This window comes from Amia ocellicauda, chromosome 20, assembly GCF_036373705.1.
Source record: "Amia ocellicauda isolate fAmiCal2 chromosome 20, fAmiCal2.hap1, whole genome shotgun sequence".
NCBI lineage: Eukaryota > Metazoa > Chordata > Actinopteri > Amiiformes > Amiidae > Amia > Amia ocellicauda.
Genome location: NC_089869.1, coordinates 13,538,272 through 13,553,890, shown reverse-complemented (window position 1 = coordinate 13,553,890; position 15,619 = coordinate 13,538,272). Strand labels below are relative to the sequence as shown.

The 15,619-nt window shown below is 37.7% G+C and overlaps 1 protein-coding gene across 1 annotated transcript; it reads left to right on the top strand.

Moving 5' to 3' along the window:
• The first annotated feature begins 8,153 nt into the window (after positions 1–8,153).
• Positions 8,154–14,606, top strand: LOC136715960 (uncharacterized). The gene is made up of 12 exons (XM_066693382.1): positions 8,154–8,722; positions 9,018–9,196; positions 9,699–9,846; positions 9,954–10,024; positions 10,594–10,612; positions 11,392–11,459; positions 11,717–11,842; positions 12,351–12,533; positions 12,661–12,773; positions 13,080–13,236; positions 13,726–13,874; positions 14,023–14,606. Exons 1-12 carry the CDS (start codon positions 8,194–8,196, stop codon positions 14,159–14,161), a joined length of 1,881 nt encoding a protein of 626 aa, XP_066549479.1. The 5' UTR covers positions 8,154–8,193; the 3' UTR covers positions 14,162–14,606.
• The last annotated feature ends 1,013 nt before the right edge of the window (positions 14,607–15,619 follow it).

Here is a 15,619-nt window from a genome sequence, read left to right as displayed (position 1 = left end):
TACAGTTCATGATTTGGCTAAAAGCCAAACCCACTATTATTGTTGCTACATTATTGACATGAAGACTGTTCTTTTGGAATTATATACAGTAATTGAAAAGGAAACCTTTCTGTTACTAATCACCCTTCAAAATCAGACTGCTTGGTACTTAACACAAACTGCCTAGATAATAATATCACATGAGGTGATAAGCAGAACTGTGATCTATGTGATAAGCAATCTGTACTTCCTTCCTACTATTAAAACAATGATAGTATGAGAGTAGTGTGATACATGGCAAATTCCATAACTCTGCTTTGATTTGAGTGTTTGGAGCATTATAAACGTATTGTTTAAGGTTTCAGATTACAATCCTAACCCAAAATACTACAGAGCTCAAACTACAAAGTTTATCAGGAAAAGCTAAATGTACCCAACAGTGGGTTAAGACAATGACCAGACATATCTATAACTATAAGAGTAGTAAATCCTTTTATAAATACCAGTAACAAAGAATCGAACACACTTTGCTGTACCAGAGGTGGCTGGGACAACAGCATGCAAATTCCAATTTAAATGCTACAACATTGTTAAAAACAAAAAAAGGGTTTTGTTAAAACAGGGCTGCTGCTGTTTTGCTTGTCATGTCTTGTACCTTCTCTTAATGTATAAGGAAATAAATCTGCCTTGTTACATAGCTCTCCCCTCCTCCCCCCACTCCACAACTACGCGCACTGCACTCGCTCAGGCTGCTGGTTTTGTCAGTGGGACCTGTTTCTCTCGCTTTTTTCTAAGTGAAAAATCTCACCCATTGACGGAATGAAAACTTGAGAGCTGTTACATGTTGAGTATCCTAGCTCTACTGCACAGAAATCACTGAAAAACGCAAGACCATCACTATGTAAAATCAAGTAATTACAGCTTCAAACTATTCAACAAAAAACAAACACTGAACACTTTAGATTACCTTGAGAATACACATGTATCACAAATTAATAAGCTTACTGCTTGTTGAATATATAGTCCATTTCATTTCACAGTTCATTTAATTTCTACAGGTGACTCGGTGTTCCATGAGATATACTGCTACGATCTCTACATCCCTTCTGGTAATGAACCTCGAAGTAAAAAACAGGAAGAAATTGACGATCGGATAGAGAAAGAAATTGTCAAACCACTAGAAGAGAGAGGATACAAGTGTTACCATGGCTGCCGGGACTACACTGGAGGAGGGGTATATATGCAAGCCTTCACTGAACCTCTCAGAGTCATCCCAGTTACAATTCTTCCAGTTTACCAGGACCCGTGGTTCTCCAGAATGAAAAGCTGGTTCATGCAAAGCAACATACTGCGTAGAACGGTTCTCCTGTTATTTGAACCCATTGATCACAAATCACCCTTCTTAAAGACCTGCTTCAGTCTGAATGCAATAGACTCTGAAATGGCAGTATTGCTGCCAAAGCTTTGTGAAACAATAGAGAAAGAGAAGGCCAAGTTCCCCCTGGAGAAACGTCTGCAACTGGCTAAAGGAGAAAGAGATTCAGGTAAGCAGCACTGACCAGAAAAGTATGTTACCTGTACTTTTAACATCACTGCCACGCAACTTTCACCTTCATTTGAAGAAGGAAAAAAGTAAGAAATCATTTCAATTCTTGTGGGTTTCCACACAGCTTATTTTTGTGAAGTTGTGAAAGTAGGTTCATTGATGTGGTCAAGTTTAAAAATGCTTAAGTATTGGGAGGATGTCAGAAACTATGTAAAATGATTAATTTGTTTTCCTTTGTGTGTCTGTATCTTTAGGAACCTATAAGAAGTCTTATATAAAGAGATTTGTGCTGGTGATGCACTAAGTGATGTGCACAGTGTACTGCAGCTCACTCTTACCTGATTGACAGGGGGAAAGGTTGACATTTCTGGTCTACAAATGACTTTGAACTGATCAATCCAATGGGATGCCGGTATAATCTCGGCTATGTTTGAATGGCATCATACCTAATGGAATCTGAGTTAACCGTTACCGTACGAGTCACTTTGGTGGATTTCAATTTTGATTAGGGTTCTTCTTTACTCCCCCAGAAATGTCATCAACAACTTATTACGAAGTAACTGAAAGTAAGTAATCCTTTTAAACTGCTGCATTTACGTCAAGAACATGGTTGTTGAGTTGAACATTTTAATCAATGTCATAGTAACACACCACCAATCATTTTACAGCCAAAACATCCCAGGCTACACAAAAGACAGTACTGCGGTTCCACTGGCTTAAGCGTCGTGTCTGCCATGCCGTCCTCACACGCGTCTGGGCTGCGTGTGTAAAGCAGGCCGCAGTCACCCGTCCCTGTGATGGAGGAGCTGCGGCCGTGGGTTTGGTTTGTGTTAAAAACAGAGACAGGAAACACTGCGAGCGACACAGCCTGACGTGGAGAGGACTTGTGTGTCTGCTTTATATGATTGCAAACAGCCTAATAAATACACGTTTCTGTTCAGAGATATTAGGAAGAGCTGAACGTGTACACAACATTATTTTCACACAAGCGTGTTCCCATAAGAATACGTTTCCATGCGCAACAATAAAATAAATAGCAAATATGTATTGTTATTATTATCGTCACCATTTGTGCTGGTATATATGTATTTTAAACGGCACAGCGTGACTCCCATATTACTCTTACTACAGATTTGTAACTGCAATCGATACTATTTGCCGTATTATTTATAATGTACTTATCAGACGTCCTTAACCCGGGCAAGTTACAGCTGAAACACAATACACACGATTCACGATGAATCATCCAGATACAATATAGCCGGTTATAATTGAACTAAAGTGCGCGTCTCAGTCATGCCGTTTATGGACGCATTTATTAATGTTTTAGAGGGAAACCCAGATCCGCTGTATTTATTTATTCATTAATGCATCTTGTAAATGGACACGTTAACTGAATCGTGTTCGCCTTCATACTGATTGTCCTGAACACCGGCCAGCTGTCATACAGTATTAATAACATCGGCTGCTGATCCGATTAATATCCTTCAGTTTATTTTAACTAGTCAGGCGCTGTGTTAATACACACGGATATTAACTGTATCAGTCATTGTTTCTGTACGTGGATTTTACTCCATGCTGCTAATAAAACTGCAATTTCTTCGTGATCGCACTCGGCACTTGAGGTTATATCTCCGACACAATGTGTCTCCGTCAAACACACACTCCGCTGCCCACAGTGAATCACGTCCTCAGTGGGACGGACGCGTCCAGCAGCAGCAAGTTAACCGGCCGCTGAACACGGACGCTTAGCCAGTGGAAACGGGGCACGCCAGCACACACACAATGCCTCACAAACCTGCTGCCCATCCCTCTTCAGTGCTTATCTTGTTTTTTAAATCATGGCAATGGCACATTGTACTATAGTATAGGCCTAACCTGCATGTGTTGCTTTGTTAGTGGATCACTGTTTAGTTCAACTAGGCACGAGTTGCTTCAGATCTGTTCAGTTTTATGTTGGTTTATTTCAGATTCTTCACTCTGCACAGTTTATGATTTGCCCGACCGTCGTAAGTATCCTTTCACGCAGAAACGGCTAATGATATTTGAATAAGTTGAAGATGCTATGCTACATTTCATATAAAGTATATATTAAAGTAATATTAACTGACCCAGAGCAGGTGCAAGTAACAATAGATTTTTCACTGAATGTGATTTATTTCAATAAACATTTTAACTTACCTTACTTGTTTGTTTTGTTGCAGGGGACGTATATTATAATGGGTCTGTTCTTCCTGGTAAGCATATCTCATACCTTTATACTAAATTGCATCCTTACTGCTCACAACAAAAGTCTGATTTAAAATGTCCTGCGGTTTATATTATTTATTATTAGCAGACACCCTTATCCAGGGCAACTTACAAAATATAAGAGCAATACAAAGTGCAATATTAAACCTTTGTTTAAAATTTCAGATTCAGTGTAAAGATTGTTTTGTTTTTTTAATCTTGCCAACATACACTCACCTAAAGGATTATTAGGAACACCTGTTCAATTTCTCATTAATGCAATTATCTAACCAACCAATCACATGGCAGTTGCTTCAATGCATTTAGGGGTGTGGTCCTGGTCAAGACAATCTCCTGAACTCCAAACTGAATGTCTGAATGGGAAAGAAAGGTGATTTAAGCAATTTTGAGCGTGGCATGGTTGTTGGTGCCAGACGGGCCGGTCTGAGTATTTCACAATCTGCTCAGTTACTGGGATTTTCACGCACAACCATTTCTAGGGTTTACAAAGAATGGTGTGAAAAGGGAAAAACATCCAGTATGCGGCAGTCCTGTGGGCGAAAATGTCTTGTTGATGCTAGAGGTCAGAGGAGAATGGGCCGACTGATTCAAGCTGATAGAAGAGCAACTTTGACTGAAATAACCACTCGTTACAACCGAGGTATGCAGCAAAGCATTTGTGAAGCCACAACACGTACAACCTTGAGGCGGATGGGCTACAACAGCAGAAGACCCCACCGGGTACCACTCATCTCCACTACAAATAGGAAAAAGAGGCTACAATTTGCACAAGCTCACCAAAATTGGACAGTTGAAGACTGGAAAAATGTTGCCTGGTCTGATGAGTCTCGATTTCTGTTGAGACATTCAGATGGTAGAGTCAGAATTTGGCGTAAACAGAATGAGAACATGGATCCATCATGCCTTGTTACCACTGTGCAGGCTGGTGGTGGTGGTGTAATGGTGTGGGGGATGTTTTCTTGGCACACTTTAGGCCCCTTAGTGCCAATTGGGCATCGTTTAAATGCCACGGCCTACATGAGCATTGTTTCTGACCATGTCCATCCCTTTATGACCACCATGTACCCATCCTCTGATGGCTACTTCCAGCAGGATAATGCACCATGTCACAAAGGTCGAATCATTTCAAATTGGTTTCTTGAACATGACAATGAGTTCACTGTACTAAACTGGCCCCCACAGTCACCAGATCTCAACCCAATAGAGCATCTTTGGGATGTGGTGGAACGGGAGCTTCGTGCCCTGGATGTGCATCCCATAAATGTCCATCAACTGCAAGATGCTATCCTATCAATATTGGCCAACATTTCTAAAGAATGCTTTCAGCACCTTGTTGAATCAATGCCACGTAGAATTAAGGCAGTTCTGAAGGCGAAAGGGGGTCAAACACAGTATTAGTATGGTGTTCCTAATAATCCTTTAGGTGAGTGTATACCAGCTCACTGATATTGCTGTAATGAGCATTAAAAAAGACTAACCTACCTGCAGTAGAAACCAGTAGAAAGTGTCTTCTGACCACATTTGTAATTTGTGATTCGCAGGTCGGTCAAAGTTTTGATTAGCCCTAATTGTTATTGCTTTTAAATAATCTAAGGTAAGGCTAATATTATCCAAGTCTGAGCAGTACTAATACAGACCAGGTAAAACAAAAAAACTTCATACGGAATACTTTTCTTTTGATTTCATTGATAAGATGTTTTCATCAATATATATTTGGTGAGCCACAGAACTACTACTTAATAGCAAAAACAAAACTGACAGCATAACTACAGCTACAAGCCCCTGCTTGCATATGGGTTCAGTAAATCCTACAAACTCCTTCTTTAACAGATCCATTAAAACAGAGTTTCGACAGAAATCACTACATGAGAGGATCTTTCAGAGGAAAAAAATCTTTATTTCCAGAAATAGCAGCACAAGGTAATAACTGTGAAACCTTTCCTCTAATGGCTAGAGTTATGCTTATAGTAATAAAAAACTGTAAATCTAATACAGATAAACAATAAATCTTTCAGACAAATTCCAGATTAATTATTCAACAAGTATGTGTGAAGACTTAAAATGATGAAATGCCTAGCGAATGTGTTTGATTATTCACTAAACCATCCTGTAAATACCACTGAGGCCACAAAAGACTGAATATCTGAGTCCACACAAATTCAGCAGAACATTAAATGGAAATAATAATAATAATAATAATAATAATAATAATAATAATAATATGATGATGATGATGATGGCTGGAAACAAACCAAATTTGTTCTACCTTTTTGTTAATATTAAGTAGAGACAAAAGAAAATATCTTCCAAAGGATTAAGCAGGCTGCCTCTAAGAATCAAGATGATGTTTTGTGGGCGGCAGCTACTGAAAATGAAGATGAAAAAATAAGAAAGGAAGCCACCTCTGCTCTGGCCAGAGTCTTGAAGAGAAACCTCATCAAATTTAGCAAACAAAGGGATTTGAAAGATTTGGAACAGGATGTCCAGAAACTTATTCTAAGAGAGACCTCTGCTGACCCAGAGCTGTTGTACAGGCAGCAAGAGTTACACTGCTACATCCTGGCAGCTTTCTTCTTAAACACCTGCATCTCCAAAAACCTAGACATACCAGAAAAGATGGTATCTCCTCGTCGGGCATGGAAGCGGTTCTCATTTGCCAGAAAAAAGAAAACCTTCAGCTCACTCTGCCAAAGGTTCTACCAGAAATTCCGAGGAGCCCTTTATGCCAACCTAGAGAGTGCCCAACAGAGTACCAGCAGTATTGTGCAGAATTGCATCAGCCTTCTGGAGAAAGTTCCTCGACTGTTTGAAGAGATGGATTCGGTTGCGTGCCGAGATCTGCTGGTCCAAGACTTCCAACGGAACATGAAGAAGCTACCTTGGGCAATCAGGAATATTTTCCTAGTGATCATCACTGAAAAGGTACTTCATTTTATACCCTTTAAAGGTCTGTTGGCACATTTGGTCAACTGCCAGACAAACAGCAATGACAAACAGGCAGGAAAAAGTATCATCTAAGTGATGGATGGTGTTGGCTTTTAAAATCAACACAGGTCAAATTAAGTATTTAAGCCAAGTAAATTTAGAAAATTGTAGAAGTATTTTTTTCTAAATGTATACATGATAACTCAAGTCTAATTTTAGAAAAAAAAAAAGTCTTTTTATATAAGCATTTTTTTCAAACATCAATACCACTGTCTGACTGCCATTTTCTGTTTGGTTAAGAATGTAACGTCCATCAAATATAAATGTAAATGTTTTCTTAAAATGTACCATGCTATAGAAATCTGACATTTTAATTCAGTGAATTTTGTATTTAACATATGTTAGTGTTAAAGTAAATTAATTTGAGAAATGTATTTTAGATCTTTGAAGAAAATCAGATTAATCAGCACAAGGTATTTCTCCAAAACACCTGTGTAAAGCTGGGAAATAAGGAATGGGGGTGTTTTCTGGGAGTGGTGGAACGCGTCACTGACTACATGCTAAAGGGACGCACATATGGTAAGCAGCAGCTCAATCGGAGCACACGTCCTCCAAAACCAAAACAGTAACAACTGGAGTTCAACAATCGTTTCTCATGTATCTTATTCAACATTTTGAAAACCAAGCTAGAGAGAATCATTAAAGAATGTGGTCACAGATGTTAACATTAAGCTATTCAACTTTATTAATGAGAAAACCCACTTTCAGGCATTATTGATCGGATTACTCATTTGAAAACAAAACCGTATCATGTGCCTCAATTAGCATACTGTGCTTGGTGTTGTTGCCATGGAAAATCCAACAATAAAAGTCTGCTTTCTTGGGCAATGTTTGATGGATGTTCATGGCATATTTTCAAGCAGTCTTAAGATGGGATATGACAGTACGCCATACATAAAAAAAAAGAGGTTTCAAACTCATGAAATCATGTGCTAGAATAGAAATAATCTAAATTTGATTTGATCTGCTCTGAAATTAAATTATAAAGATGTTACTACCATATCTGTTAGAAGTTGTTTACCTTAAAAAAAAGCAATAGCAGACTGTTCACCCAATCCACGTTCTTTACACATGTTTCTCTGTGCTACTTATTTGTTTATTTCCCAATTCTATTTTCCTAACTATTTTTCCATCATTCTAGCGGACGTGGATCAGTGCAAAGCATTACTGGAGAGATTGTGGACATACTGCCAGCAAAAGAGTTCCAAGAAAAGCAATCAAATACTTATCCTTTCACATTTCTTCCAAAAGTTAGTTTATCACCCAGTCAAAGAGGTCAGGAACTACTTTGCCCCCACAGTGTTCTTTAACACAACATATAATGTTTCCAGACTTGGTCAAGAATTTGCAGTAATAAAGGAAAGTCTGGCAAATACCTGCATTGTGCAGTACAATTCTCAGGTATTACTTTCAAAGGCAAGCATCAGAAAAGGATGAACACTTTAGTTCTCAGAGGCACAACATATCAAGGGGATGTTAAGATATACGTGAGCTTGCAGCAGACCCTCAATGATGCCTTGAAAACAAACCACACGGATGAATTTTACATCCGATTTCACGATCTAGTCTTCACTACCCAGGCACTTTGTCAAGACAGTGAGAACGATTTTGTGGCGAAACTCTGGAAAGCCAATCCCCGTGGTCCTTTGCCTTTTTACGCACTCGAGGACCATCAGCCCCTGCTCAGACTCCTGCATGACAATGAAAACCATCTCCATTTATCAAACATGTTGGAAATCTTCCTTTCGGTGGCCAAAGCCGTACACTACTGCCATGACCGCAAACTCCTTCTGAGAGACATAACCCCGGCGAGTTTCACTGGATCAATGAGAACTGGGAACCTGGCGCCACAGCTCGTTGTCAAGCTCTCAAGCTTCCTCATGGCACGAAGTGTGGTGAAGGATCAAAATTATTATTATTCCGATCCAGACTGTGAATATGATACAGATGCAACCTTCCATGGTACTGTTCAATCCTTCTCTTCTCATGTTGTAAAAATAACAGTGCAAAAATCATAGCATTGGACTTTGGGTAAAAGATATAATGCTGTTGTTTGTATTTTTTTTTAACTAAGACATGTATTGGGGTTGCTTGTTTAAAGCACCCTTAATCAGTATCAAATATTGTTAATATAGTAACGTTCTCCACTTTTATCTGACAAAGAATTATTTCATGAGAAGTTTAAAAGGCCTAGGGACAGACTGGTGGGTGTGCAGACAAGTATCCTTGTATAAAGTTAGTATTCCCTCTCTTGCAGGTGACATGAAGGAAGCCCTGGCTGTCCGTTTCAGTGCGCCGGTGTCTCTGAAAAAACACGAATTCTCCTTTGGCTCAGATACATGGATGGTTGCCATAACATACTTCTCTGTCCTGTCATATGGAAGGCAGCCCTATTTGGAGTTAGACCACATGAACACACAGGATGTCATAAGCGAGGTATACTCTCTCTTTTTGTCCAAGGGAGGGAGGAGTGGGGAGGTGGTGCCAGATTGTTACCAAGCTCCTGGGAGGATGCAACAATCAGTCAGTTATGGTTTAAATGTGGGATGAAAACCATAACGAGGACTATAATTACTTCAGTAAAGTTCTGTTTAGCTTGTTATGTTTGTTTAATTATAAAAAAAATGATGGTTACCCAACTTGCCCATTAATATCGTTCAGGTTTATTCCATATATGTTGTAGTAGTTGGATCATTACAATCTCCAATGCAATAGAAAAAAATGCAAGGAGGAGAGTTACAAAAAATAAAAACAGTAAATAACTAAATGTAATTAAGCATGTATTTGTAACAAGTGCCTCTCTCTGGAAACTCCAGACCCAGATGTAAACACTTCTTGCCAAAGATTACATTTAAAAGTAAAGACAAACTGTACAGACTGTATGCTCCTGGTTATTATATGCAATAAAATGTTTTATTTATTTGTATTTCCCTTATAGGTAATAGAAGGGCATAAAGCACAAAAGCTAATCTTCATACCAGACATGTTATATGATATAATAGCCAGTTGTTTGGACCTGGAGACTATTAACAGTTCAAGTGCTGAAGATTTAGTGGTTAAGCTGGAGAATTACAAATTATATTCTGGTAAGCAGCAATAAGCAATATTACATTTTTAACTACATTCAAACTTATATTAAACCAATATATTGAGGTATATACAGGTCGCTGATTTTAATGTTCTTCACTCTTAGGAGACAGGATTGCGAAGCTTCACATTACTGATTGTATATCACCTCCAATTGATGAAGGTAACATTGAAAGGGTAAGTTTCAATTTCAATAACCTTTGTCAAAATACCTCTATAATTAGGATTTGTTTTTTCCCCAGGTGCAACTCATTACTGTCACAGTGGTTAATGTATTACAAATAAGGAAAGAAAACAAGCCATTTCTGAGTCTTATCTTACTATCTGTCCACATTTCTGTAAATACCTGTTCAATAAAACACAATGAGGAAATATAAGCCCTATATACATACATACATACATACATACATACATACATACATACATACACATACACACACACAACTGTAAGTCTGGTGTTGTGTAATTAAATGACAAATATAATTTTAAAAGCAATATAATCAGGTACAAATCAATCCCATGTCTAAAATATAAATTGCCTATATTTGCACTCCAGCATACATAGTTAATAATATTTGAAAGTGCAGTGACACAGGTAGTCAGATAGTTTACTTTAATCTGATGTATACTTCTGTAAGGAAGTTCAGAAACTCCCAATGTTGTCTGTCTAGAAAAATATGAATAAAAATGTAGCGTCTCATTGTTTTGTTTGTGTTTTTCCCCTTTTGCTTTTGTTTTTTCAACAGGGCTATTTGGATGATGATGGTAAGGGACTTAAATCCTAATGTTCAATCCAGAGATCTGCTTCACACAAAAACATCTACACACATCCTTTACATTTCCAGACATTTATCTCCAAATTGAAGGGAGAGGACACACCAGATGGTGGTTCATGATAGGCAGGATCTGTACTGATGCTGCAAAACCACCATTTCTAACCCACATGTTGTGTGTGGTGCTCTCTGTGCGGCAGGGTGGCTGCAAGAAGGCGAGCATGGACAATCGATCCATTCCATTGCCAGAAGGAAGCACACAAATCAACCAAGCACCAGCAAATCAGATTGTGGTTTATGTGTACTTATTTAATCTAATACGATTTAATTAAAATACCTCTTGAAAAATGTGGCGTATATTTTGTTAATTTAAGAATACACTCTAACCTATGGATGAGAGCCAAGACTGTTTGCATAGGAGCTTGATGGATAGACTTTGTTAGATTAATTCTACAGCCTTTTTTATTTTTTACAGCAATACTTTTAGAACTTATTTTAGAACTACAGCTGGCTCAGGTAGCCGGTGGAAACAAGGCACATACTGCCCTCTGTCTGTAGTTGTGAAATATTGCTTCACCTACTTCAAGTTATGCAATACAGCTTCATGACAATAGTCTTAACCTACTTTATAGTCTTTGCTTTTAAGCAATGAGTCAACCAACATTAAACAATTAGTATATATTATACTCACAATATTTTACTGCAATGCTTTCATGAATCCGATATTAAAATGGCTCAATAGTGCATTTTGTTTTGTTTCTCTTTTTAAAGGGATTTATGTTCCAGAGAAAACAGATGAACCTCAGAAAACTGACTTGTGTGCTGACATGATCACAAAGGTGAATATTTCTTGGATAACTCTGCACGCTAGCTGGGCATACAGCAGAAAGAATCCATATTTTAACATTTACCCAACCGGTTTGTGTGCGAATGCAGTTTTTTTTTCCCTCTCTCCATACACTTTTGTATGTGGTTACATGTGGATACATATGTATTATGAAATCAACTTATTGAGTTTTCCACCAGTCATTAAAAACAGGCCTTCTTATCCCTGTATGGAAATGTTTTTGTTATGCAGTGTATTTTGTATATCCAGGGCTTTAATCTGAAAGAGGTGGTCTCTGTAAGAATGAGCCTTGAGACCAGGAAAGCCCTTCTGAGTTTATCAGGACCCAGTTTCCTGTGCATAGACGATATCTCATACAGTTATTCTACTACTCTGGTAAGTGTAACTGCAGCTTTTGAAATGCATCATAAAGTGAAGTTACACTATTTAATTAAATGAATCCCAATTCATAATTTAGATGTATACCTTTAGCATTACAGAAATCTTAATTAAAAATACAACTTAAAAAGTCCATGTCTTTTACATTATCAGTGCATAATAAATTGTATTAGGCTTAAATCTCTAAACTATTCTTCTGGATATAATTACATCTGTTAAAACATATATGACCCACTGTGGTATACTGAGTTAACAAAATAAGCCTATAAATGATAGGGAGCAAAGTATTGTAACTTTTGTTATTTTTGTATAATAAAGGTACATACATCATACCAAAAAAAAAAAAATTGTTACCTAGGCCTGCAGTCTCAAGTCATATGCATCTGAAGACCAATCACCCTCTTAAATCTTCAGTGACATGATCTTGTACACTGGATTTCAGTGTTTGTACGACACTATCAGATACAGAAACACACAAGTGACTGTTTCACGGCCACTTTTCTAGAGTTCAGAGCCTCTGGTGAACTTCCATTTCACCCTCCTTGACATTGCTGCCATGGAGAGCGTGGAGCTGCAGGAGCGGCTGGACTACTTGCAACAGATCGCTCAAGCACTGAGGAACCTCCATGACCTGTCAATCATTCACTGCGACGTGAGGGCCTGTAACATGTTCGTCTTCCAACAACAGGTGATTGATGTGTAGTTTTGTTTGTTATATTTGTATTTAAAGGAAGAATTTGCTTTCGAGAACTGTTGCGAAGGGAGACAAAATTCTAAACTCCATCACTGAAGTCAAATTTCGAACTTCTTTTCAGCAAAAAGTGAAAGTTGGCAGATTTGGACGAGCCGTTTACCTTCCCAATAAGACGTCGGACAATTTAGCATTCCCAAATGTCTACAAATTAATGCCGGAAGATGCAGTCAAATGGTAATTGTGTTTACAACCACATGTGTTTTTAGACAGAATCAAGTGCCATATTTAAAATTCCCATCACAGCAATTCAACCTCAAATATTGATCTAACTTTAACTGTGTTTATGCCTTATGTGATCTTGAATGCCTAATATGGTTACAATATTAATCATTCTACATTTTCATGTTTTCAGTTATACATACTGTGCAGCCAAATATGAACACAGTAGGATTAGAAACTTCATTGATCTCACTAATGCGAACTGAAGTCTTCAAAACCCTGGACCAATGTCTAATGTTCTACTGTTTATTTCACAATCAGGTCTCCTCCAGAAGTTCAGCAGGGGGGAGTGTATTCCCGGGCCTCGGACGTCTTCATGTTTGGCATTATGATCTGGGAAAGTTTACTAGTGTTTGGTATACCCAGGATTTACTTTAAGAAGGCCCTGAAGCCATTCTGTAATGTGAATTCGTGCCAGGTAGGCAACACTAACTTTGCTATACTTAGATTTGTTTAGTGCAAGTATTGATACATTATTCACACAAACTATAGCAGGGGTTGATTGGAAATCACTGTACATTCAGAATAATCTATCCAGCTGTAGTTTCACATATTTAAACCCTTATAAACAAGTCTCCATTTCTCAAATGTTAGTACGTTTGTTTTGTCGATTTCCAATTGCATAACAATTCAGAATGTTGAAGTTATTACAGTTTTTTTAAATTAATTTCCTCAAAAATATAAAATAGTACAAATTACAGAACTGATACATTGTCTGGAGGATATATATTATTGTCTTCATTACAGAAACATGTTTTTTGTGTCCAGTTTGAACTTAGCCAGTGGATATTGTAGAGTTCTATGCAATAGTCTACTTACTGGGGTGGACTTATTCAGTAAAATAAAGTAAAATGGTGCCCACTGGATTCAGAGTTTAATGATAACTGATTTTCCCATATTGATGCAGGTTCTAAATACTGTAAACCCTAGAAATCTCCCAGAGAGCATTGATGGGCCCCTGGATGGCCTGTTTCAGTGCATGAAGAGTTGTTGGAACCCAAATCCCACCAAACGTCCTTCTTTTCACTCGATAATACAAACATTTGGGGAAGTCAGGTAAATGTCAGTCAAGATTCAACATCATAACAAGAACGTGATGAAGAAATGGAATATGAAGAGAGAATACATTTTGGATGACTAAGAATGTATTTGGTAGTGCCTGATTTAACCTATATAAACTGTTTTTTACTCTTTTTATTCCCAGATCCAGATTACCAATGATGTCCAACACAAGGGAATATATGTTGTTCGGTTCTGAATCCAGCACATCCGATGAAATTGATTACAACTTCGAGGAAAATATTTATGAGAATATATTGGAGTATGAGGATGTCATAACTTAAGAGAAGAGACTCTCCTTTCTAACAATCATGCAAGAATATAAGAGTTGCAGATTAACCAATGAGGGGCACTTTTACTGTTCCTGGCACCCTGAGCAGCCAGTCTTAATCAAATTTGCATGTGTGTGGTCTCCAGAGACTGCAGTCATATTATTTTTATAACTGTGTCAAATTAAGACTTTGCACCCTAACACACTGATAATGGGTCAAAGATCTGTATATGCGGCCTATAAAATGAACCTAACTAAATAAAACTTAAAAATACTATTAAATTCTGAAACCTATAAATTGTTACAAAGAGATCAAATAACTTAATATTTTAAGCCAGCAGTGTTACTAGACTATACATCAGTATTATTAGTCATAATTTGATTTGCTTGTAAGCTTGTATGGTATTATGACTGTTTCAAAGCATGTTTGAAACCAATAAAATAATAATGTTCTTGAAGATCAGAGTTCAAAACCAAATTGCCACCAAGACAACCAACCAAATAAACAATAAAAAATAACTCAATCAAACCCCTCGACAAAAGGATGGTATGAAGCACACACGTTGCCAAAAATGAGGTTTGGATTCTTCTCATGTTAAATCAGTACCATTATCTGACACTTCTCCACACAAAAGCCTGACTTGCTAACACCCACGGTTTATGGGCCACCTTTCACAACACCACAAACAAGACAAATTCAAATGTTGCTAAACAGTAAAAGCAATAGCAATAGCAAAACAAATACCCATATCTGACAATTCACAAACAATTCAGATGAACACCTCCATGCACACAAATCCAAATGCAAAAACATAATTGTATTAAATCTGAAATCCTGTGTGCCAGGTTGTGCAAACACTTAGCAACCACAGCTATGCTTTACAGTATCTTTCTAAGGGGATCAATTTAGTCTCCCCAAAACAAAATCAATGATTGTACTCACCTAATTGTTTGAATTGTGTCCTCATTTTCTGTATTTCTTGCTGTTGCTTGGATTCCACTTTACTTTATTATTAGTTCAAGATGGTTCAGTCGTTATGAGTGTGCTGGGAGAGATCTTATTAACATGCAAGACCTCTTCCACTGGCACTTCCATCTCAATCTGAAATGATCAGAATAGGAGGATATGATGAACAGTCCTTTCCCAGCATCAATCCAAAAATACATTAGGGCATAGCAGTCTCACAGACACAGGCTTTATTGAAGCAAAAACTGTTATTTTCAAGGTGCAAATCAGTCAAGTTGGCCTAATGTTCAAAAACCCAAATATGAAATGCATGAAAGAAGAAGGAAATTATAAAACTGTGAAAGTAGGGTTGTGTAAACCAGTTTCTTCTATATTTAGTTGTCCATTACATTCTCAAAGCTTGCCAATGCATCTCCCCCTTATACCCATTAGTGTCCACTTGCTTCCTACAGGTTTTATTAGTTGTTAGTGGTTAATGAGAAGAGACTAGTCATTTGTCCAGTG

Excerpts from the sequence above, each read along its gene's own strand:
- LOC136715960 (XM_066693382.1), top strand. The coding sequence starts at position 8,194 with ATGAACACTTTAGTTCTCAGAGGCACAACATATCAAGGGGATGTTAAG. Across the intron at positions 8,723-9,017 it reads TACAGATGCAACCTTCCATG|GTGACATGAAGGAAGCCCTG; the intron begins GTACTGTTCAAT and ends CCTCTCTTGCAG. Across the intron at positions 9,847-9,953 it reads GAATTACAAATTATATTCTG|GAGACAGGATTGCGAAGCTT; the intron begins GTAAGCAGCAAT and ends CTTCACTCTTAG.